The sequence below is a fragment of the Rhipicephalus sanguineus genome, chromosome 1 (genome assembly GCF_013339695.2).
Source record: "Rhipicephalus sanguineus isolate Rsan-2018 chromosome 1, BIME_Rsan_1.4, whole genome shotgun sequence".
In the NCBI taxonomy this organism is placed as follows: domain Eukaryota; kingdom Metazoa; phylum Arthropoda; class Arachnida; order Ixodida; family Ixodidae; genus Rhipicephalus; species Rhipicephalus sanguineus.
In genome coordinates, this window is record NC_051176.1 from 89944723 (window position 1) to 89970108 (window position 25386).

General features: G+C 45.1%; 1 protein-coding gene across 2 annotated transcripts in view; it reads left to right on the forward strand.

Moving 5' to 3' along the window:
• Window positions 1-25386, forward strand: part of LOC119393792 (nonsense-mediated mRNA decay factor SMG7) — a gene marked incomplete at its 3' end in the record, with an annotated part of 93827 nt that overhangs the window by 14857 nt on the left and 53584 nt on the right. For both annotated transcript variants that reach the window (XM_037660956.2, XM_049415034.1), the window contains 7 exon segments: window positions 3059-3130; window positions 5418-5571; window positions 6370-6458; window positions 11674-11892; window positions 19769-19925; window positions 24873-24946; window positions 25035-25101. In XM_037660956.2, coding sequence (XP_037516884.2) covers window positions 3059-3130; window positions 5418-5571; window positions 6370-6458; window positions 11674-11892; window positions 19769-19925; window positions 24873-24946; window positions 25035-25101 — 832 coding nt within the window.

Consider the following 25386-nt stretch of genomic DNA (forward strand, 5'->3'; position numbering starts at 1 on the left):
AGTGTGTATGTTGGCCAAAGGTAAAAGGAAGACGCCGACCAAAAAGAACTTAAAAATAACAGACGTTTCGGCTCCCGTACGGGGGCCTTGCAAGTTGAACAAGGTCCCATATGGGAGCTAAAACGTTTGTTATTTTAATGTTCTTTTTGGTCGGTGTCTTCCTCTTACCTTTGACCATGAGCATTCCCGACCAGACGAGTTTTCGTCAAACTATTGATTTCATTAATGTGGATGTTGTTTGGAAAGTGTACTTTATTCACTGTTTTTCTCACAATAACTTCTGTGGGCAGTTTCCTATACAGTAAAACCTCGTTAATTCGAAGGCCTCGGGACCGAGAAAAATATCCCAATTAAGTGGGATTCCCAATTATCCGAAACAACGCGAAATCAAAGAAATCAGCCAGAAAACGTGATGTACGGAAGTCACACCTTTATTGTGGCAAGTCAGCCTACTTGGAGAAAAATTCCTTCATGCGTGACTGACGCGTTCGGTAGTTCCCAGCACTGAAAGTCATATTTTCCAGCCTGTCAATGAGGCGCAGCATCTCAGCCTCGCCGCCGTTGCACTCGACGAAGCTGCGCACAACACTCAAGGCATCGATGACATCCGCCAAAGGGGGTGCTCGGGAGGGCTCGTCATCGCTGTCAACATTAGAGGCCGAATTGGTCGATCTCGCAGCTATCTCGCTGTCGATGTCGGCGTAACACGTCTGCACTGTGCACTCGACATTTGCGTACTCGGAGAATCCGATTGGAGTGCACTCCTCGTCCGCGTGCAAAGCCTCATATCGAGCGCAGAGAGTCTCCCCTTCTTCATCAAACGGGCAAGTGACAGCGGTGACAGCAAACTCAGCGGAGGTTGCCTCTTCTTTCACAAAACCGGCGTGCTCAAAACACCGTCGAATAACGGTGGCCTCCACCTGCCTCCATGCGTGAACAATGAGGCAAATACCACCAAGGAGGTCAATGTTATACTCCTTTCCGTTGTCATAGCAAAGGAGCATTCGCTTCAACAGATTGTAGCGATATATTTTCCTGGTATGGTGTATGACGCCCTGGTCCATCGGCTGCGATAGCGACGTCATGTTCGGGGGTAGAAAGACCAGCCTGATTGCCTGCAGGTTCTGAATGTCACCGTGAGCTGGGCAATTATCGACGACGAACAAAACGCTGCGCCCTGCGGCCGCAAACTTGCGGTCAAGGTGCCGCACGTATTCTTCAAAGAGTGCAGCCGTCATCCATGCTTTCTTGTTGTTTTTATAGATCAGGTCATCCTTGGATGGCAGTCGTGCATTTTTGAAACAACGAGGCTTTTCTGTCTTCCCAATAACAAGCAGTGGCAGCTTGTGCTCACCGCACATGCTTGCACCAAACAAAACAGTGATTCTATCTTTGTTCTGTTTCCGCCCCTTAATGTCTGCCTCCTTCAAAGCGAACGTCTTCGTAGGCAACATTTTGTAGAACAGAGCAGCTTCATCAAGGTTGTAAACATCTGCTGCTTCGTACTTGGCGAGTAGTGGAGCCAAGGTGTGCTGCTTCCAGCCGTCGACAACAGACTGATCCGCGCTGCCACTCTCGCCACAAACAGTCACGAATGTCAGGTTGTTGCGCTCCTTAAATCGGCAAAACCATCCATTGCTGCATTTAAGCTCAGAATGTCCAAGTTGCAGCGCCAGCTGGTTGGCCTTCTCACGCAATATGGTCCCATTCACAGGAAGGTGTGCTGCGTTGGCTTTCTGCAGCCAGTCGATCAGAGCTGCTTCAACGTCGGCATACGTAGGCGGGCGCACTCGTGTACGCTTTGACGAGTGCGTCTTGCTGTAAGCATAGAGAATTTTCTCCTTATTCTTGATGATGTTGCACAGCGTTGACAGAGGCACGTGGTGCTTTTCGGCGAGAGCCGTTTTCGACGCCGTCGACTTGCTGGCCTCTTCAATTAAGCACACCTTTTCGTGCAGGGACAAGCTCTTGTACTTCGGCATCTTCCTTCCAAGCACACCTCAATCAACTAATTCACAGGGAAGACACTCAAGCGGAGACAGGAGACAAATGGAGCAGTCGCACCGAATCGCACAATGCTCGCCAGCCGACATCCAAATGGCACAAAGACTCCACAAAACATTCACTTCGCTAGAGTGGCTAACATCGCTGTTGAGATGATGATGATCATGATCGCAACCGCACGCATCGCCGCCTGGCAATTGCTAAAACATGGCGTCTACGACGTATTTCCGGTAAAAAAAACATGGCCTTCGAGATCCGTACATCAAAAAAAAAAAAAATGCATGTTTTAGTTACAGCCTCCGAGATTCGCAACACCCTTTGCATATCTTGGAAGTCGCGGCCAAGTGTGCCAATTAACCGGGAAGTCGCAGACTGGCCGCACCAATTATCCGGTTAAATTTACACATGTAAAAATTTGGGACCGCGCAAATAATACAAATTATCCGGGATTCCCAATTAACCGAGTACAAATTACCGAGGTTTTACTGTACTCCTTTTCCCCTCACTTCTGTTGAAGAGGTACTTGCAAAGATGTTTACAGACCACTTAGGCGGAGGTGTGGCATCCTTCTTTAACTTTTTATTCACTTGCCTTGGCATATACAAAGCTGCTTCAGCATTCTCTGTTCATATTATTTGCTGAAAACAGAGCTTTTTTGCCTATTTGTTTCCTTAAAGTCTCTTGCTTACTGTATGCCTTGTGGATGTAAATTCGCTTTGCAAGCTTACAACCATTGCAAGCCATCATCGAAATATTATTTTTAAATACTGCATGTTTTGAGAGCTGATGTGACAACTGCTGACATAAAATAAATATTAAATAGCATATCTCTTCAAAAGTCATTGCAGTATTCCTTGATCACTGAAGCATGTCACTCGCAAATTTTTTGTGAAATACCTGGATGATCGGGATGAAAAGTTGAAATTCACTTTTTAAACTTGTGCAGTAATTCAGTGTGTTTTTGTCTCCTAAGTTAAGCAGTAAATCGCCATTTTCTCCATATCATCTATGGTTAGTGCTGTAATTGTGTGCATTCTTTTTTTTTCTGTTGTAGCACGCTATCGTGGTCAATCACTGCAGGCTGAAAACTTCTACCGCCATGCTGTTGACATGGGACCACGAAATGGTACACTTCTCCTACTTCGCGCATTTTTAGTTAATTTGTTAAACTGGTTGTGTGCCTGCTTGACCTACACTCTTCTCTTGCTAAAGAACAGAACTCGAAAACCTTTAAGCATGATCTTTTTTAGACCTCACATTTCATTTTGTACAATGTCAGGATGGTGGTGTGTGTGTTAAACTTTGCCATGCCTCATTTTGTTTTTTCTCTCTATAGTATTATGTGAAAGAGTCCCTTCACAACAAATAATTTCCCAGACATATTTACACTTCAACGAATTTTTCGCAAATGCAACTGGATATGAAAAGTGTGCTGGCTCAGGGTTGACGCGAAGTTCCGATAGCCACTTAGAAATTTCACTTGGGCTCGTGTCTTCTTTCACAATGTGGCCGTATTGCAAGACCCACGTCTTCATATTAGATGTGCTTTGCACTACCACGTGTGGGTCCTGATTATATTTCTTTGCTATTCAGCTGATCTGCAACACAACGGCCATCCATCAGCGGGTTTGATGCGCATGCCGGCCGCAGCAGAGTCTCTCTTCATCATCAAGAACTTTTGCCATGTTTGTGACATTGCACGCACATTGCACCGAGTCGAAACAAAACTACTGCTCGGTGTCACTATTGTCATGATTGTGGATGATGACTGTGACATTCTGAAGGCACAGGCACGGCCAACGTGCACCAACTTAATGAAACTACATTTTGCTGCATTTACTGCAGACAAAGCCACGGTTGCTATCGACATGATCGTTGATGGTGACAATGCAGCTCTGAAGGCAAGCGCACATCCAGTGTGAACTGACTCGCAACAATACTGCTTGCTGCAGCTACCATACACAAAACTACTGTCATGATCGATGTAATTATGTATGACAGTTATGGATGATAACACAGTTCTGAAGGCATGTGCTCGGCCATCGCACACTGAATCAAAATGGAATCGCCATTTGCCACAGACATTAGGGCAAAAACCGTGGTCGCTATTACCATGATCATCAATTGGGAACACGCAGCTTTGAAGGCTTGCGGCCTTACATGAGGGTATATTAAAGGCAATAAAGTCATAAACAGTAATGAAGTGTTTCATTTTCCTGTTTTTGGCTAATAATGCAATGCGGGCTCTAGCAATTCGCTCTGGTTGGCCACTAGTGCAGCTTTTGCATTACACGTTTGCGCCGCACTGGGGGGGTTGTCCAATTTGACAAGTGTTTCATGCCAGTTAATAATGCATACGATTGCCTGCATCAGTCGAACAAGGCCGTATTATCAGATTTCCTAAATTTGTGTGGCCTCTACAGGAAATTTTATTGCAACGAAATTCTGCAATTACAAATTTTTTCATGCATTCCATTGGTTTCATTGTAGAATGACTTGACTCTAATACACATCAAACAAAGAAACAAGCCCTTAAAATTCTCTCTTGACTGTAATAGAGATATTTAGCATGGTGCAAAATGCTTGCACTGCCATTAGCAAGAGGTGCAGCACTAATGCTGTCATACTGTGCGGAGCACGACACAAGCTACCCTTTTCGACCTACCGAACTGAGGAGAATGCTAACACAAACTGGAATGGTTCTGATACCATCTCTATGTAAAAATGAGCAAAGTACAAGTGAACCAGATGCACACCACATATCTATTGAATTCAGTGTTTTATATATGCATGTTATCCTCGCAACACTGACTGTGGTGGCAGTGACTGCACTTTGATTTACAGTAGTCGATTACAATTTAGGTTGTGCCGGCATCTGTAGTACAGGCAAACGTTCGTAATCTATGGCCTCTGAGATTGCACAGCGCATGTGACTTGTCATACATGCCACAAAACCAAGCAGCATTTAAAGCAACAAAGACTTGAACAAAGGTTTCGGAAACGGTTGGCTTGGAAAGAAGTCATGTCTCCAACTCTTTTTTTTTTTTATAATGCCACAGGTAGCATGTACATTTTGTTTAGTCTGAACATGATTCTTGCCCGAATGACTTTTTTTCCTTTTTTTCCTTTGCCTAATGGGCCCTGCCTGAACCCGCCATGGTGGTTTAGTGGTTATGGTGCTTTTCTGCTGACCCGAAGGTTGTTGGACCGAATCCTGGCCGCCGCGGCCGCATTTCAATGGAGACAAAATGCTAGAGGCCCGTGTGCTTAGATTTAGGTGCATGTTAAAGAACCCCACATGGTCGAAATTTCCAGAGCCCTCCACTACCGGCGTCTCTCATAATCATATCGTGGTTTTTGGATGTAAAACCCTAACAATTATTATATTAATGGGCCCTGCCTTGTCTTTCCAGGGCACCCTTACAACCAGCTTGCCCTTTTGGAAGCAGCTAGTGGGGAGAAACTCTCTGCAGTGTTTTTTCACGTGCGCAGTCTTGCACTGCTGCACCCTTTCCCAGCAGCTGCCACAAACCTTTCCAAGCTTTACTCGAAAATGGTGTCTGACAGGTGAGTGAGCACTCATAAGAACCGAAGCTTTCTTTGTGTTGGATGGGTGTTGATGCGTGGTCAGTGGCTGGGCTGTGTTACTATGAAAAGCAAAGCTTTCTTTATGGTGTCTCATAGGTTCAGGTGTTGTGGTCAGAAATGTTGATTTGACATCAGAGAAGAAGGTGGCAGTCTGTAAAGGGGAAAGGGGAAATGAGGAAAGTAATGTGTGCTGATTGGTTGGCACAAGTGGTGACATCGTTAGGCCGCAGCAGTAGAGCGGAGACAGCCTGTGCATGATGTACCAGTGCTTGGTGGGCCACGTTTGCAGAGTGGTCACAAAAGCTTTGATTGCACCAATTCCCTCAGTGCACGAGATTTGTGCGATGTCTTTTTTTAGTAAAAAATAAATAAATAAAAGCTTCTTAGTCCGTGTGTATGCAGCCATAGGTGACATATTTGTCTGCAGGTGGAATAAATAGAAACACACCCACATGTTTCGCTTGTTGAACTTTGGTCTCCTATACATAATGGGCAGATGAAACAGCAGCAGACAAATGACAAGGGAAGGGACCTGCATGTGCGAGCACCTTGTGAAGTCAGTGCCTGTGTATCTATGCCTTTCCATTGAAATTGTCAGTCTCCTTTATAATCAACTCACATTGGCTTTGCTTATGTTTTTCTGTCTCTTGTGTTTGGCATGCATTGGTAGTCTTGACTTTAGTGATAGTAGCTGCTTTGTAGTAGCAACCATTTGTACTAAGGCACAGCTTCATTACTCAAGTATGTCCCGACTAAGTCTTGTACTTCTTTTTACAGTGCTACATCCATTGGCAAGACAAAAATGACACCGTACGAGTACACTACAGCGTTTCTTCAGTTTCATGCACACATCTATCTTCACACAGGTAATACATGCATGTGCTTCTTGTGCTTATTCCTATAGACATGAGTATTTTTTAACTGTGGTATGCATGAGCACATTGTTCTCTGTTAATATCTGCTGCAGAGCCTTCTCTATATGTATATGTGGGTCTGACTTACTGTATGTATATGTTTGTGTTTGCATGTTGCATGTATAATTAGGTACACATGCAAACTGAAAAAAACATGGCTGATCCCTCCGTCATAGGAATCGGTATAACACGAACGTGAAACGTGTCTTCACAGAAGTAGTGCTTATTGTGTAATGATATATGAGAGCTTGTACAATGTGTATTCGTGTTTGGCAGCTATAGCACCGTTTGACGTGGATGCACCCATGTTGACAGCATGTCTCTATCGCGACGACTAACGCCCATGATCATGATTAAACCGCTGTGGTAGCTGACGGTGTGAAGATATATTTGGACACAGCGAATCGTGAATCCCGCGTAAGGATGATATCAACAAGTTGTTAATCAGCACTGGCACCCGGTATGCACTTCTTCAAAGCGTCGTCAATTAAGGAGAGAAACGGCACGGTGTGCGCTTTCTAGTAATGTGTAGCCGACGCCTGTGCTCATGCATACATAACACACACTGCGCTTCAGCAACACGGGAGGTAGAGGTTCGTAGCCTGAGCCGCAAACGCGTGCGTCCCGCTGGCCTCTGTCTCGCAGGCGTTGCTCTCGCTCCACCAAGGCACGACATTCGCCCGTCGAAATCGCGTCCTTTCTGCAACGCATATTGCAGCAGTTTTGTTAGTCGGTGCTCTCGCAACTGAAGCAGTCGGCTGCGGAGAAATCCCGTTGGTGCACGTGGAAGCTGCACTACTCCGATGAGCCGACACACGCTAATACGAAGCCAAAGGCAAAGAACGTAACTGCGTCAACGGTGCCTCGGCGACGCCAGCGCGGCCAGTCTACCTCTCTGGTATCGAGACGCTTTAACCATGACCTCCGATATCGCGTGCAATCTCGGAGTAAGCGCTAGTAAGTGTCGATCGTGAAGCATTACTTCTGTTCACCTCTCACAGACGGCGGCACCGCCCCGCTCCGCCCGCTGCGAAAGAGAATGTGTGAAAGATATAAGGCGCGTTTGCGCCGCGCCTAGCATCTTCCGTGTTGGCTTAGTCGGTAGGGCGTCGGGCGCTTGCCGTCGCGGCCGCAACATCGTGGGTTCGATTCCCAGCGGGGTATCTTTTTCTTGGTTTTTTTCTTTCTCACCCGTTGGCGTCCATTTTATCAACGTCATATCCGTGACAGATGTACTTGGTGGACCCCGGCATAAAACACTTTCGTGTTAAAATTTGGGGCAGGGGTTAACTCTCCCCCTACCCCCTTTTACCTTAGTAAAAACCAGTAGGCTTCAAATATTTTATATTTTCATAACAAACAACTCATTGCAGGCTGTCAGCATTTTATCTTCAAAACAGAAACTGAAGAAGGCATACATGCAGGTGCAGAAATATAAATAAATATGCATGATTACATGCTTACAAAATATATCAGACAAAGTGAAGAATTTAGCAGCGAAAGCAACTATCAAAGTATTAAAAATATATAGTAAGGTTCAAGTTGAATGCAGATAGATTTTTGAGGATATGCAAACTGCAAGGGGAAAAACACAAAGGTCTAAGACATCCACCATGTTTGCTCAACTTGCGATGACATTAGCATGCTGGATAAGCACAGAAGAGCAAGCCGTGTAAAACTGCAATATTTACCGTCATTTACTGCATCCAATTCATTGGAATTGGATGCAGTATGCAGTATGCAGAATTGGATGAATTGGATGATGCGCATCCAATCCATGCGCATCATCTGCGCAACATTTTCCCCACTGGAATCATCTGATGACTCCCGAGGATGCTTGTCCGGCTGCTTGTGTGGCAAATGCCCGAGCTGCCGACTTCTTCTTCGATAAGTAAGCCAGGAGGCCTTCAATCGAGGAATTGTGTCGGCCCTCAGCTTAGCTCTTTCACGCGGCAATCTAACAACAGTGCCTTGTGTAACACACTCGTCTTCACGAATGATGTCCTCCTTATCGAAATGTCTTTCGCATACGCGAACATTCGGTGAGATCAACGAGAATGTACCCGTTTTTGACGCGGTAGCGCCCGTTTCCACTTTCTCGGCTTTTGTAGTCGTTGGACAATGCAAACGAACGACACTTTTTCGACAGTTCCTCTGTAGCCGGAGCGACAGTGCCGCACACAGCATGTCCTCATCATCGTTTGTCAAGCTGCCACTAATTATTCGTTGCGTTAGAAAACGGTAACAGGCACAGACAGCACCACACACTCTCTATGAAACACGACGCCAACAGAGCCAACAACACGCCGTCGCCTCGCTGGCCTCGACGAGCTCCTCCTTAGCACCGGTGGCGCCGTCCCACTGTCAAAGTTGGCAGTGCACAAAGCTCTCTCATAGAGTGATGGAGAAGTTTCGTGACCAGTAAAAAGTATTGAGGGACTATGGTAATACTATACACTCAAACCTCGTTATAACGAAGTCACATCTGCCACGAAAATAACTTCGTTATATCCGAAAATTGGTTATAAACGTTTGTTTGTAACACTGTAGCTATGACAGGACTATTCATTTACTTCGTTATAGCCGATGATTCGTTATATTTGTGTTCGTTATATCGAGGTTTGAGTATATTTGTCATAGTTTTGCATACCTTCATACTAGACACATTGCCATTTAGTACGATGTGTGGTCTCGAAAGAGCTGCACTCAGAACAAACGGATACAGTTCACGCTGTTGTACAATGAACACATGGACATTTATTAACAAAATTTACATAGCAGCGAGCTCACCAGCCGAATTTTACAAATACCTGCAGTAATAGGACAAATAACCCAATATAACGCACACAAACAACCTAACACACACTATGTACTGTGAATGCAGCGTTGCTGACATTCAACTCGCAGTGGGAGTCTGTGAGACAGAGCCGCGGAATCATCCCCACTAGTTGTCGGAAGGGAACGACAACCAAAAATGAAAAAAAAAAAAAACGAAAAAACAGTATTCTTAACTGGAATGAAGATGTAACTGAAACGTTATCTATTATTTCGTTGTGGAGTGAAACCGAAATATTTTTTATCAGTTTTTGGTTCAGGGGAAAAATTAGCAATCCAGAACAACAGAGGTCATGCAACGTGAGCCTTAATGTATATCTCAGGGGACAGTATTAGCGTGTATATCAGGCAGGGAGTTTTGTTTTCAGGCGGAAATCGGAAAGAGGGGCAAGTGGAGCTGTTTATATTAACGCCAGTGGACCTTGGTGCTCCAGTCATGCAGGCCAATGTGGAGAGGCCATTCTTGGCGCTTAAGCTTGTTTTATCGGAACAGTGGTCTCGAACATTAAAACTACACTCGATGATGCACTGCTTCTGAGATCCTGTTCACTCTCTTGATGCAGAGCATTTAGCCTGCTCACAGAATTTGTAATTCACTTATGAGAAAATCAAGTACTATGTTTTTATCGCTGCTTTAATGTAAAATTTTTGCATACAAATAAGAAACGTTACGAACTGTTACAGAACATTCTTTTTTCCGTTCCGGAACAGAAACGGAACAGAACTTTTTTCAGTGGAATGAAACTAAAACCGAAATGAAAAACATTTAGTTCTGTCGACGACATGACCCGGCTAGCCGACATGACCGAACTACCACCTTCATTCAGTGCCACAACCACAACAATCACCTCACGCTCGCCACTCTCAACGTACAGTCTGTGCACATGACATGCACAATCTCAAAAAAGATGCTCTGCTCACAGAAATTGGCGTGTTAGCACCTTCCGAAACCTGAAGCGATGAGCCCACTGCAATCACGGGATTCCAATGTGTTCTCCACAGCAAACGGCTTCATTACAGGTGCGGCGGTGTGGGCACATATAAGAACATGGCGATGCGCAACTTCAGTGTAGGCCGCATCCCATTTCGCCGGCCGCCAGACACTAAACACACACAGACAAGCAGCAGAATCGGCGAGGTCTGCGTTGTGCACATCAATTGCAATAACAATGAAATTGCACTCGCCGCCATCTACATGAGAACTGTCAAGAACCCCTTCCACACATGCACACGTGTTCATGAAACGTGCGTGCATTCTCCATCATAACAGACAAGTATAAGCGCTACATATGGACTTACCGTGTCTGGTGTTGGTAATACACGTTGCTGTTTGCATGGCTGCGCAACTGTAAACAACTGGTTATATAACGCATGTGCGACTCTTCAACATACGTTTGAGCATATACCATTTGCACCTATCATTAGTGTTATTTTGTAACATCTTGCTCAATGGAAAAACTTGCGCCACAGTCACCTTCCCGCTGCATGCTTCGCATCACATTGATTCCCACGGTACGTGGGGTCTGCTGAATTTTTTTTATACTCATGTTTTATATGTTTTACTGTGCTCATATATATATATATTTTTTTTTGGCATGCAATGTAATGCTCTGTTATCTATGTGGTCTAATAGTGTGTGTACCATGATGTCAATCCCTGCTTTTTCCATGGGTTTCGGGCCTTTGTCAAACTGCAGAGTACAACTTTAAAGTTCTGTAAGCCGTTCCAAAAACATTCTGGAAAAAAAGAAATAGAATTGAATCTGAATTGTCACTATTCATACATACAGCATTTTTCATAGGCTCCAACTATCCGAAATAGGAGACATAAGTGCTGTGAATTTCATTCTGGCAATCGTAGTAGACATAAAATGCATGAAGTTTTGTAATGGAGAGTGTAATGGAGACCTTTATTAGGATTAAGCTGCTACCATTTTCACCATTGAGTCTTTAGTAAGTTAATAAACTGCTCGTTTGCTCATAATGCACCTTTTGTGCGTTATCGTTTCAGGAGGTCCCAGTTCAATCTGCGACTGGGACCTACTTCTGAGAATACTAATTAAATTTTTTTATGGATTCTGAATGATCACTGGTTCATTACAAGCAGTGTAATGACAGAAACACACATTCTAGTGGTGAGAATGGCAGTTCTCTGTTAAAGAACTATGTATTAGAAAAATATTTAATGTTTCGTTCAATTAGTTTCTTTTACGATTCGCTTTATTCTAAAAAATGGCTTATGTATTTGCACCCTGTCGCTGAGAAAAGAGAAACCAAAACTATGGAACTTGCTCTCGAGTTTATGTATGAGGCACTGTGCCTGTTTGGTGCAGAAATGAGCCGAGCCGAGGGTGTGCTGGGCTCTCTGACAAGCAGCCTTCCAGCACTGGTGATGGTGGAAAAGCTGGACACATGGCAGCTGCTGCAGATGGTGGCCATCTGCATGTTCAGCCAGCAGCACTGCACAGCGCAGGCACCCAGCCCGACCGACTCTAGCAGTACAGCCGGCCCCCCACCTAAGAAGGCCCAGCACCTCCTGCTCGACCTAGTCGGTGAGTGCCACAGGTTCACTGAAAGCAGTGTTGATCACTTTGCAAGGAAGTCACTGAATTTGGAAAAATTTTAGTAACTGGGGAATTTTTTTCTACAATTTTTATTCTACAAGAAAAACACGTCTTTGCGGTAGCAAAGACGTGTCGGCATCATCGTCATGTTCAGTATAAAGTCCAAATCGATAACATCACCCGGCGCATTGTATGTTCTATGTGTGAGGGAAAGCTTGCAAGCTCTGCCGACGAACATGGCTCAAACAGAGATGAAACGAGCCGGTTGTGTGCATCACGCGAAAGGCGCACGTAGGTAGGAGGGGGGAAGGGGGAGGGGAATGCATTCATTGACTGACTGGGCGGGGTTGCGTGCGCTGTATCTTTAGAGAAGATCAGCAGATGGCTCATACCTTTGTGAGGATTCTGTTCTCATCACAAAGTTTGCATAAACAGCATGTACAGTGATCCCTCGTTATAACGAAGTCAGCGGTACAGCAAAAAAATTCGTTTTAAGCAGTGTTTTGATATAAGCAACCACTCAAGAAAAGCTAAAGCAGTCGAGCTTTAATTGTGCTACAACTGCGACGAAGTCAAAACAGTATGTATTCAGGGAAGCAAAACTCAATAAAGGCAGTGAGCTTTGGCTGTTCCAAGTTCTTGCCGGGTGTGAGTAACCCCTGCTCCAATTTGACCAAGCATTGCATGAGGCCGTGGTCGCCGCCCATGCATTCAACTTTATTTCGCACCAGGCATAGGTACTCCCACGCCATTGTTGACACTTCACGTGACTCGTCATCCTCGCCAGGGGCCACCTACAGTGTCAATTATCTCTGCATCCTTTGCTGGGGCGACCACAGGAGTAGCAGCGTCAGCTGACGCGAACGTCTTGAAGTTGTCTTCTACCTCTTGGCCAGCAATTTTATAAACAGCCTCGTACAGATTGCTGCGAGTCCGGTCATCATCGGGGTCGCTTACGACTGTGCAGGAATAGCTGGTGTGCGCAAAGTAGTTGGCGACCTTCAAAAGTGCGAGTTCTTTCTATGAAAAGTTGAGCAATTGGATCGCACCAAGCAAATTAATGTTGTACCTCTTGCTGGCGTCATACGCTGTGAGCATGCGCTGCAAAAGAGCCTTGCGGTACTGTTTCCGGGTGATCTCATTGATGCCCTGATCTATCAGTTGCAGTACCGCGGTAGTTGTGTTTGCAGCAAAAATTCCAAAGCGATCGCCTTGAGGTTGTCGACCTTCCCGTTGCTCGGACAATTGTCAGTTTCGAAAAGGTGCTTCTTGCCAATTCTTTGTGTCGAACCCTCTATCCATAAGGTGCATGTAGTCTACAAAAATAGCAGCAGTCATCCACACTTGCTTGTTACTTCTGTAGATGCATTCCTTGGGAATTAGTTGCACTTCGGAACCACTGCAGCTTCTTCGCCTCCCCCAGTATCAACATGGGAAGCTTGTCCTCGCCTGTTGCATTGGCGCCAAACAGCACCGTGACACAATCCTTGCTCTGTTTTCCTCCGGATGAGGATCCACCAGCGGTAGCGAACGTGTGATTCTGTAGCATCTTGTAGAAAACTGCAGCTTCATCTAGGTTGTAGATCTCTTTGTCTTCATAATTTTCGAGTAAAGGTCGGAGCTTATGTTGGCGCCATGCGTCTGCAGTGTCACGGTTCAAGACTGCACTTTCGCCAGCGATAGACTTCGATGTCACGCCATGCTGTTTCTTGAACCGCTCAAGCCAGCCATTGCTGCACTTGAAATCTTTATGGCCCATTTGGAGGGCGAGAGCTTCGGCTTTTGAAGTAAGTGCAGGTCCATGCACGGGGAGATTTGCAATCCTGGCGTTATTCAGCCACTGTAGAAGTGCACCTTCCACTTCGGGGTATTTCGAATTGTGATCCCTCTTTCTCTTTGCCGAGAAGCTCTTTTTAAAGCCATCCAGCACAACTTCCTTGTTCTTCAATACAGTTGACAAAGTAGACGATGGTATGCCGAATTTCTTCGCGATGTCAGTTTTCTTTTTCCACTTATTTTATCAGCAAAACTTTCTGCTCCAAAGTCGGACACTTTTGCCCAGAGCCTGGTGGAGCTGTTTGTCACTGTAGACCACAAAAACACACGCGAGGCTCACCTAATGAAGCACTCTGAATAATACAATCAGATGGCCTGCAGCACGCATCCAAAGGTATGCACCGTCGGCTCCAAAGTGACTGAACGTGGTGGGCATTGGTGAAAGGTTGTACTCTGGAGGGCAGCTTTGAAGGAGTAGCGACGTTGAAAGTGGCAGCAAGGAGGTGAGGAGTTGATGTGAAGCTAGCGAGAGCAGTGACTGGCGTCCGAATGGCCCACAGACTGGAGAGCGAATGAGGAGGGGAAGGCAGTGGCTGCATTTATGGGGGGGGGGGGGGGGGGTGGACGTCACGGAACGCTGTGAGAGTTTCGCGCTGGAAAGCGCGGTAAATGCCGTGACTCGAGTCTGAGGTTGTGTTTGTTGTGCTCAAAAACGATTAACCACTCATTGTGGGTACACAGCGCTATCGTGAAAACTGACGGGTTTTGCTGTAGGGGCTTTGCATGATCACTGCGCGACTTCTTTTCCGAGGCATGCTGCCGTGAAGCTTGCAAAACGAGTTTTTCGGCGCCCCGTTGTAAACGAAACTGCTAATTCTACAGTTCTAGTGTCGATCTTTGCGCACCGTTGCGTCCATGCCATTGACAAATGTCTAGAATCAAAATTCAATGACCCTGGCACGCATTTGGACCGTTTGTCGAAAGCCGGATGGCGCGTTTCAGCGCCAGAAGTGCTCTTTAGTGCGTTAAGACTTTGCTTCAGCACATCCCATGGAATGCTGCGGCACAAGTCAGCCCGCGGTCTTTTGGCCACTTTTCGGCATCCAAGACTGCGATTTTCACACATTGCAGAGCACCAGGAAAACTTTATTTTCGTGTGGATTCTATCAAGGGGGACACCAGCAATGCCATTACGACCGAGATTAACGGTTCGGGTGCGCTGCACCATAAAATTTGACGGATCCTGTTCGCTCTGCAGTAAACAGCTGGGAGCACTCGGCACTCGCTTCGTACCCGTTAATAGGCGGTCATCGGTCATGGGTTTGGTATTTTTGTGGCCTGTTCTGTGTCTGCATGAGACTAGTTTGTCGGCGGCATTAATTTGACACTGCATGCGCAAAAGGGTCGCCGCCGCTCGGCGACGCCTCCACTCGCCATGTCGTTCTAAGCAGGTCAAGCTCTTTGTGCGCTTCGAGTAATGCGGCTTAATTTGAATGTGTCTTGGTTGGGACCAAAAGAAATTCCGAATAAAGTGATGTTTCGAGTAAAGCGATTTCTTTATAAAGAGAGATTACTGTAGGTCGCTTCGCTTGCTGCAGCGGCTGCATTTCCTTACGCCAGTGTGTCACGGATTCGGGTGGTTGCGGGTGATGGACTCGGCCAAGACTCGTTGAACATCAAAGCACATTTAATAAACGAAACACACGGCACTAAAAAAATGTACATAGATGTACAGAAATACAATCAAACAAACCTAAACTATAATCAACTATTTAACTAAACTGCTCCACTCATAGTCTGCTTCAGTCTTAGAACAACTAATACATTGGATTGGCCTTACTTGGGCATTGCTGATGACATGGTACATAACCAATGTCCCGCCTGTCGTCGTTCCCGTTTTTCATCTGTCGTGGCTCCTGATGCCTCCACAAACTTGGTGTCAGCTCTGCAGCTCGATGCAGCAGCTGTCGCCTGTACACAAGCAGGTTGTCGTAGCGCTGACCTGACTGCTAGGCCCGTTAAGCCTGACGTCGTCATCGGCTCCTTCACCCGGCGTGGCGTTCAACCGCTGACGTGGCACTCCGGGGATTGCCTTCGGCGGCCTGCTGCAGAAGGGAGCTTGCGTCAGGAATGCTGGTACTTGCGGTGCGCGGTAGCTGCATCTCCGAGGAGCCTTGCTCGAATACCGTCTCGTTCGCCGGCAGCACCTTGGGACGCCCGCGTCACCAGCTGCAGACCCGAACGCCCGTCGCCAGTGCGCAGGCTGGCGATGCAACCTTCCGTTGCCGAATCCACCCAGACAATCCCAGCTCACTCCACTTCGTGTTCTTTTTCGGCTCAGTTCACGTGCCACGAGCTCTAGAATTTTTTTTCCCGCACGCGCTCGTGCCGACGCGAACACTTCTTCGTCGTCTTTCTGTCTCCGAGGGGCTCTTACTCGTGACACAGTGTTTTGTTCAAGTTTCACCAGGTTTCAGGCTTAAGGAGTGAGCTGCTATCCTTACTTCATATAACATCCCAATTTGTTGCTATTGCATTAATTAATTGCTTCGCTCTTGCGGTGAAACAGATTTTTTTTTTTTTACAAAACGATGACATGAAAAAATAATTAGTTATAAAGGGGCCCTCCACCCAAATTTTGCCTGTCATATTTTGTATTTCAATGTATTCCTCATATCGTGCCGAGGTGAATGAAGGATTGCGAAAATTGACACATGCAAACAAAAGTTGTCAACTTACAAATTCTAAACAAAGGCAGACAGCCAAGAGAGGCATACCTTTTCACCCAGCAAGGACTTGTGCAGCTTCCATTCAAAATGCACCTTTCATTCAGCAGTAGCAGAAGCTGTCACCCATTGTGTCCTTTCCACAACATCCTGTTTCCACACTTTCTGATGGATGATTTACCTAAGCTGAGCACTGATGGGGATGTCACCTGAGTAGTTATTCAATTCCAACACTAATAAATGCTTGTGTTGCGTCACTCTTGTCGCAGAATGGCCAAAACCGATACATAAGACATTACTTATAATTATTGTTGTCGTTTCACAGGCCACTGCACTAGTAGAAAAGTGCAGTTCGACCATTGTACGTTGAACCTGTGTGCTGTAGTTGACGCCAGTGTTACGGGAGGGCAGTACCATTTGTGCAGCACCAGGCCTAGTGCAGTGTGACATAAAAATATGCCACAGGTTTGTGCAAACCAATGGGCAGTGCCACTGTTGTAAAGGCTTCTGTACTTCTACTGAACACTGCTGAGACATCTATGCAGTTTTAAAAAGGTTAAGACGCATTTTAACATAAAGTGTAGTGACTACATGGGAGGCATTACCGTGGCCAGTGCTCACGAATTGAAACGTGGCATCAAAACTTTTAGTATAACAACTGGTATACGACTTCGTCGTGTCGCTGCAAATCTGTCTGCTAAAGGTGACGTTGTAAATGTTCGAGTCGAAATCACATCAGTATGACTTGAACTGAAGGCAGCGGAAACGAAAATATGTGCATTACTTAGTCCTAAGGTGTCATGTTTTAAACCGTGAGCACTGTACATCACCTTTGTTCCCAACCAGTCAAAACAAACTACATAAATCACGTGCTTTTGCATCACATCCACCTTCAAGAATTGTTGATAATTTGTTAATGTACAAGAATTGTTGCGCAGTCGGTGTGGAAACTGATTTCAGGAGCCAATTAAAATGTCAAATGCTTCGATTTGAACATTTTCAGTGGTGCTACAGGCATCATGTTGTATAATAAGCAAACTTTGAATAAGAACAACACACATACTAATTTAGGGGGCAGAGCCCTTTTTGCATCGTGTGGTGCTCCTTTTCAATTCAGAAGCCTGTTTTAGAGTGAAAACACGCTTCCAGAGTCCTTGTCGACCTCCTACACATATTCATTATCAGGAGTCGTCACTCTGCTCAAGCAATGCTGTAATTGCTCTGTCAATTCTTTGCCTCTTGGAATCTATGTCCAGAAGTGTGGTGGAATTCAAGCTGAAATTCAAGAGTTCTTGTGAAAAGGAGTGCGTGTGTGGGCATGCTCTTTTTCGCCCGCTCCCCACTTTGTTAGCATAAGTGATGCCTTCTGAAAAACACCAATGTCACACCAGCGTTCATCGCTTTTTCCTAGTGCAAATAGCATGTGTGCTTCTTGGATAAAAATATGTATCACCTGAATCATGCTTTTCAACTTGGAACATATTTTTTTTTGGTAACATAAATAAGCAGTAAAGTGTCCTGGAAAAATTACCACTTGCCATCTGGATGCATCAAACGTGCTTTTCTAGGCAAAGCAGAAGCTTGAGATCTGTTAGTGTTTAATTGAAAAAACACAGAGGGTTGTTTTATCTTTTTGCATTTTGATCATTGACTTGCCACTGGAGGCAGTGATGTGAAGCTATAGTTTAAAAAGTAAGGAAGACATCTAGGAACGGTTAAAACATAATGGATACTAAAATTCTAAGTAAGTCATCATCATCATCACTTAGTGACTTTGTTATGTTCAGGATGTGACCAAAAATGCTACCAATACTGATGGAAAAGAAACTCACTTTTGCGAAAACTTGGCTGATGGCTCTGGCAAGCTTTGCCACTGGAAGGATATGACAGCTTATTTTAACTTCACATCGGTAGGATGAAGCAGTTGGTGCTTCCACCTTATATAAACACAGGGCTAATCTTTCAGTGTGTTGTCAGTCTCGCCTTCTGCCAGTCCTGGTCAGTGTCACTCTCTCCTTAAAGGACCCCTGACACCAAAATTGAAACCTCGAGATGTTTGTGTTGTTTGACTTTCCTGTATACAGGCGCACATCTGACTGATTATTAGTGACGAACGTTGCCTTTAAGATATCTTGATTTGGTTTTAAAGTAAGCGTGAGTGCTCATTTGAGTTGGCTGCACCTTGCGACATCCTGGTGTGACGTAGATAGAGGCCCCGCGTGACGTTCCACGACTAAAGCAAGTATTGTAGACGTCACAGAAGGTTTGCGGGGCGCACGTGCACAATACGACGACTGGCCTATTGTTCCGCACCCCTTTGGCTCTGTTGTCGGGCTGCGCTAGGCACCCACATACTTTCAATCTCTACCGCGCGCGGGGCTCCGATTTGAAAATCGCGCTTTCAACGTCACCACAGCTTGAGTGCACGTGGTCTATGACGCTCCCCGCATGGGGCGCTAGTTTCTTGAGGTTTTTAGGCGGGCGTTTTGAAGTGACGCTAAGATGGTCACAATTAACTACGCTAGAATTAGTTATACGATACGCTAGAGCATTTAGGATTTAACTTAGAGATTACCAGACACAAAGCTACAAATTACAGTAAAAAAGTCACCAAAGAAAATTTTGCTGTCAGGGGTCCTTTAACCTGCCAACTGCTTGGTAATGCGAGATGCCACGGTAGCCCGTGGTGCACTTGATTTGTGACAGCAGAAGATTGCCCTTGCAGGGGCGCCAACACCTTTCATGCTGATACTGCTGGGGTCCCTAGGGGGCGCTGTTGTTTGAGGCATGGAGTGCCTTATGTGCTCCACTGAAATAGCAGATTATCCACGAACCAGCTTGAAATAGCAGCCACATTGTTTTGCTCTAGAACTGTTGCAGTTTTGCAGCACATGCACATTATCATTTTCAACCTGACAGGCACAAGAAAGTTCAGACCTAATTTAGGAAATTAAAGTGTAAAAGAATAGAAGAGTGGGCAAGGTGAACGCTATCTGTTATTGAGCAGTTTGTGAAGTAACAACTTCTACAGAAAGAGGGCGGGACAACTGCTAGTGCAAACTACAAAAATAACTTCCCTTATGCTTTCCTAGGCTTCATTATATGTTGGCTTCTTATCAGTATGAATGGATGTGGCATTTAAAGGAACATATTCTTTTCATTGCATACTTTTTTTCTTTACACTTGCAATGGGTATTATGAAAAGAATGTATGTAGACAGTCACTACGATTTAATATGCTAGTTCTTAAGAGCCTACTTTGGCACCATTGTGTCACTCTAGTGTTGCTTTTCTTTAACTGTTGATTTTTTTTGCATCGTGTGTGGTTTTTTTCATTGGAGTGTGTATTTTTGTATCTTGCAGCAAGCATGTTGCATGCTTTCCTGCTGCCCATGCATGCGCTCCAGGACCCTCGAGACATGCGTGACTGCTGCAGCGTGCCTGTGGTAAAGCTGGTCCTTGACTGGCTTTTGCACAAACAGGAGCTGCTGCGCAGTGAGCCTTTCATTCGAAAGCCACAGTAAGTGCTCTCTTTCTATCTCTCAGCTTCCCTTGCACTGTGGCAGCCAATAACGGCAGCGAAGCTACACGCGTGACATTCAATCGTAGACTGACGATGGTTAGTTTTTGTGCACAGTTTTAACTTGTGTTGGAGCTAGTGAAGGTGGCAAGAGCAGAGAGCCTTGCAAAATTTCAGGCTGCCAACCCAAGAGTTTAACCCTTTGCGATCCAAATCCTTTATTCGCCTTCTGTCTGTTCTGGCCTGAAACTAAAGAAAAAAGCGAAGCTGAAGATAAAAGAAGTTTACTTACTCATTTAGAAATAATGCATAATGCATTATCTCTAAAAAAAAAACCATTCAGATGCCGCGTGCACTGCTGTGTGCATTATAAAGGAATTTTTTCACTTCAAGCACGTAACTGATGCGGCCAAATTTGCAGTTACAGCCGAATTCTCCACTCTATCTTAAAGCTGGAGAGTTTACAGCATTACATAGTGAACGAGAATAAAACTAACACAATACAGTAGAACCCCGCTGATACGTTTTTGAAGGGACCGTAGGAAATAAACGTAAGAGACGGGAAACGTAAGAGCCGAAAAACAGGAAAAACGGCAAAATATTTAGTGGTACAGAATTTTATTTCAATTCTTACGAGCAGCACGAAAATTGGCGCGCTCAGCCGCGATCTAGTCGATGGATAGAAACGCGGAGCTTAGGACGGCCTTATCCACAGAAATGTAATCAACGTATGTGATTTTTTTAACACCAACAGCTGTAGGCATGAAAAAACTAAGCACACGCAATCACGACCGGCGCGGCGAGTCCGACCGCGAACCGCACGCACGACCATGCGAGCTCCAACCAGCTCGAACTCCTCCCGTTCTCCGACAAATAACGATGATGATGAGTCTACGCCAACGCGATGGCAGAAGTGAATGCCAATCTCGAAGGCCTTGCTTTCGCAAGCAATTACGTCATACACGCCATGTTTGTGCAATGCAAATCTCAGAGGCTATGCTTTTGTCAATAATAAATGCCAATCTCGAAGGCCTTGCTTTCGCGAGCAGTTACGTCATAGACGCCATCTTTGCAATTTGAATCTCGAAGGCCATGCTTTTGTTTGCATCAATTGAAAGATTCTGTTGCTTGCGCCTCTCATGCGGCTAATATTACGGTCAAACGAGGCCAAGCTGCGTGAAAATGCGCCATGGCCGCTCTCTTTGGTAGTCACTCGGTCGGCTCCGGGCGCACTTCGTGACGTATCATACGGGAACGGTCCGACAGTTACGACGTAACAGCGGGGTTCCCAATACATTGTATCCTATGGGAGCTATGCCGGGACCGGCGGAAAACGACGTAACAGCCGGGAAAACGCAGCAGTGAGGAACGTAACAGCGGGGTTCTACTGTATATTCAACAGAGCGGCATGTGGTTTGTTAGGCTTACCTGGGTTGCTTATTGTGGAGCATAATTATTTTTGTTCATGAACGGGGAGCGTCATCTGAAAGAGTTACGTGTAGCTTTAAAATGGCAGACCCGAAGTTAAGGATGCTTTAATTTCATTGCAACTAACCACTTTTTTATATTGTTTTCTTACTTTAAATATGGAACTAATTGATGTGGGATAACTTTACAGTAAACTTAATTTTGATAAAGTAAAGCAGAGATGGAAATGGAAGAAAAGGCAACTTGTAACCAGTAAGAGCAAGGTACACACCTGCATGACAATAGCAGTGCTCTGTGGTGGTGGATGTCGTCCTCTTGTCCACTTACTTGCTTGGGTACTTGTGTGTATGTACTCAGTCTGGACCTAGGTGGGTCTGGGCCAGTTCTATTCAAACCATGGTGGCTGGCATAGAACATCCTTTCAGCTGCAGGAGTTACATAGTAACAGGATTTGCAAGCGGGCAACCTGCCAAGGAACCCTGGTATGCTACTTCAAACTGTCAAGGTTGTCAGAGTTGGAGCTCTAGCTGTGCTAGAGAAAGTTTAATTTTCTATGCTTCCCTTGGCTTAATCGTTGATTGGTTCTATGTAGTTGTTTAAACAGTAGACTCTCAGTCAACGGAAATCTCTTAAACGGTACTGCTGCTTAAACGAAACTATTGCCTCTGATATGATTGGTTTCGTACTTGGATTCTGCACCCCTGTTCATCTCTCAGTAAATAGACCTCCTGTTAAATCGAGCACGTTTTCCTGGTCCCTTCAGGCTCTGTTTAATGAGAATCTACGGTATATGCAAAAAAAACAATGAGCTGCATAATTCCTTATGTACTTTCGGTGGGTCTATTTCAGCTCTGTGCCAGAAGGCTTCACCTTGGTTCTAAGTGGTTATAATTGGGGGGGTGCGTGCGGATATTGAAATTCTAAGCACAACTCAAATGCGAGTAAATTAAAGAACTGTCTTGCAATGTCGAATATGTGTATAGTATTAAAAAGTTGCAAAACAGGGAGTAGCATTACCTTTTATTACTCTTTTAAAATGAATGAAATTTGCATTGTGCTAGACTGCAGCAGGTTGAAGGGACTTCTGGTAATGCACTCAGTGCAAATTATCATGCAAAAAAATGAACTGCTCGATATAGTCGAAAAGGTAAGCACACTCTGTGTGCTGTGACAACACTTGAGCCAGTGGAAAAGGTCACTTGCAACGGAGGTAGCAGGGATGGTCGAGTACTTGGATAATCTTTTGGGTGCACAAAGTGGTCATCAGTGCAAACAGAGGGCAGTGGATATTGAACACACGACGTGTGGTTTTGTGTTGAGGACTGTCAGGTGTTTCAAGATGACAGGAATTTCAAACAGTTTGGGCAGCATGGGAGACTGCAAGCTTAAGGGGGGCATCAGTGAAGCAAGCTCGTCAAATGAGGGCCCTGGAAGTCCCGTGTATTATTGATTAAATGTAGTCATAGTCGGACGCCAGGAGTGTCATTTTTCTTCACAGCGCTCAGAGTGCAGTTTAGGGCTTCGGTGAGTAGCCATAAGGCCTGCATGCACCTTGTAAAGAAATTATTAAATGTGCAGCCTTACATGAGTAAGTATGGTATATAAAGTCAGCATAAAGTTGTGTTTGGCGCTATACTTGCCAGTTCTGGTCTGAACTGAGAATATGGAAGCCTCTAGGCCTCAAGAGCCTTCTGTACTGTCAAGAGTTGATTAGTACTGTCAACTAAAATGCCACAACACAACCTTATACAGTTGAAACTCACTTTAACGAAGCAGTGACTATGCTCAAATTATTTTGTTAAATTGGGAAGTTTGTGAAATCGAGAAAGGTATTTTTCGGTCCTTCGAAATCTAAAATTGTACCATAGCGGCGCACAAAAACTGGCTTCGTATTGTGTGCTAACCCTCGCCTGTGCGTGTAAAAGCTCAGCCAGAGTGGCCCTAGGGCACCTGGATATGGAATCTCCGGGCGATGCAAGACAGGTACACGGGTCGCGTGAAGCTATCACAGGCTGCTGACTTGCAAAGACGGGGAGAACGAATGCAGTGATTGTGCGAGCAGGACGAGCAATAATGCTGCGAGCAGCCGATCAGTGCCATCTGTCTCATAAGCCATAAATATATAACGAAACCAACCACCGTAGTGTTACTGTGGGAGCATTTACAGGAACACCAAAAGTACTGCCACCCCTAGCACCATTTGGTACATAAGGGCTCTACTTACTGCTCTGTCCATTGTTCCATGCATGGGCGTGGTGTACAGCCTCGTCACAATAAAGCTGGAGTTGGGATTAAGAGGGCTAGATGTTTCATCGTGATAGTGTCAGAGCGCACGCTCGAAGGAAACCCATCTGTGTAAAAATTATAAAGAAATCAGTCTTTTTTTACTCTCTTATTTCAGAACATTTGTTAAATTGGGTTTAGTGCCAAGTTAGCTTCATTAGTTCAGGTTGATCACAACATTGAACCCTATAGGTACCTGCCGGGGAATAAAAATTTCTTTGTTAGGTCGGGAACTTCGTAAAATCGGGTTTCGTTAGATCGAGTATTAACTGTGTTAACCAGCCTATGTCATAAGGGCCATGTCCCCAAAACTGTCCGTAAAAGGAAGCAGTACATTTGTGTGAATTTTTTCTATGCTCTTCACAGATTAACTCGCCTAGTAATTCTACAGTCCTGTCAGTCTTGTTGAGGTCCAACTGAAGGATGTTGACTGCAGTTATCTTTGAATTTGCTCTGGTTTTCGCAAATAAATAACCCTCAAAACCTGATAGCATTATGTAAAATTTAACACTTCATTAGTTGTCTTATGTGACTAATATGTTATGTCTGATCCTGACTATTGTGGCTAGATTCCAAAGAGGGCTGAGTGCAAAAGCACTAGTCCACCTTGGGGTGCGTGATGGAAGAACCCTAGGTGGTAAAAAATTAATCTGTAACCCACTGTGCAATTATGGGACATTAAACTGTACAGTTTAATTTTATCAGCGAAGCTGTTCTTAGTCGATGCTTTCATGTCCGCCGTTGTGGTAGCGCTGACCATGTGGCCTCGCAGTGTGACGAGAGTGAGGCACGTTTGGAAGGGGAGAGCTGCGTGTGCTGCGAGAGGTGAGGGCGGAAGATGTCGAGGGTTGAACCTTTGAGAAACACTCCAAGATGGGGTGACGGTGAGGCGCAGTGGAGTGTCAAATAGCTTGTCAGTGTCAGTGTTCAGGAGTTCGCGCTTTCAGAATGGCGAAGATTTCTCATTCTCCCGATGAAGAAGCCACCCGACGTGAGCGTCAGCAAGAATGGGCATGTCGTCTCCGAGCCAACCGCGATGTTCGCGCAAGAGAGGCCACAGCTAAGCACCAATGAACGGAAGGCTTGAAAAACATAGAAGTACGATATAGCCTGATGAAGGACGGGCATAAGCTTCGCTGTTTCGACTGTGTTCGCAAAGTGGAGCTGGCTGGATTTTTTTAAAGCAGTTATTTCTTTGAAAACATTGCATACTTACTGGCTCTCATTTACTTGAAGGGTCTGGCATGGGTTCTGCAAGCTGCTCAATGGGTTGCTCGCTGTGCTTCCTGCCGAGTTTCCAAAAGAGAAATGTGAGTGGTGTGAATTCGCAGCATTCTTGATGCTGCTGTCATAGGCTGTATTTTGTTTGATTAACCTTTGTTTTCAATACTGTTGCAGTTTCCACAATTCCTTTGCCAGAAGATTGGGATGTGCAGTGCTTCACTCCGCTGCAGGAGGCTCACAGGTGGGACTTTGATATTGTTTTGAGGGAAGGGGTGGGAGCTGGGCTTTAGATCAGAAGTTATGTCAAAATCGTTGTTCTTATATGTTATGATGCTGAAAACTTGATATATATGTAATTTTCTATGCCAATTTCTGTGTGGCCATTTTTTTGCTTACCTTGTGTGATTTTAATTTTATGCAGGGTTTCCTTGATTAATATCCCAGAAAAGTTTGCAAAAGGCTAGTTCCACAGATTTCACTATACAGGATATCAGTGGCTTGAGCAGATATGCAGCCATTATGCATT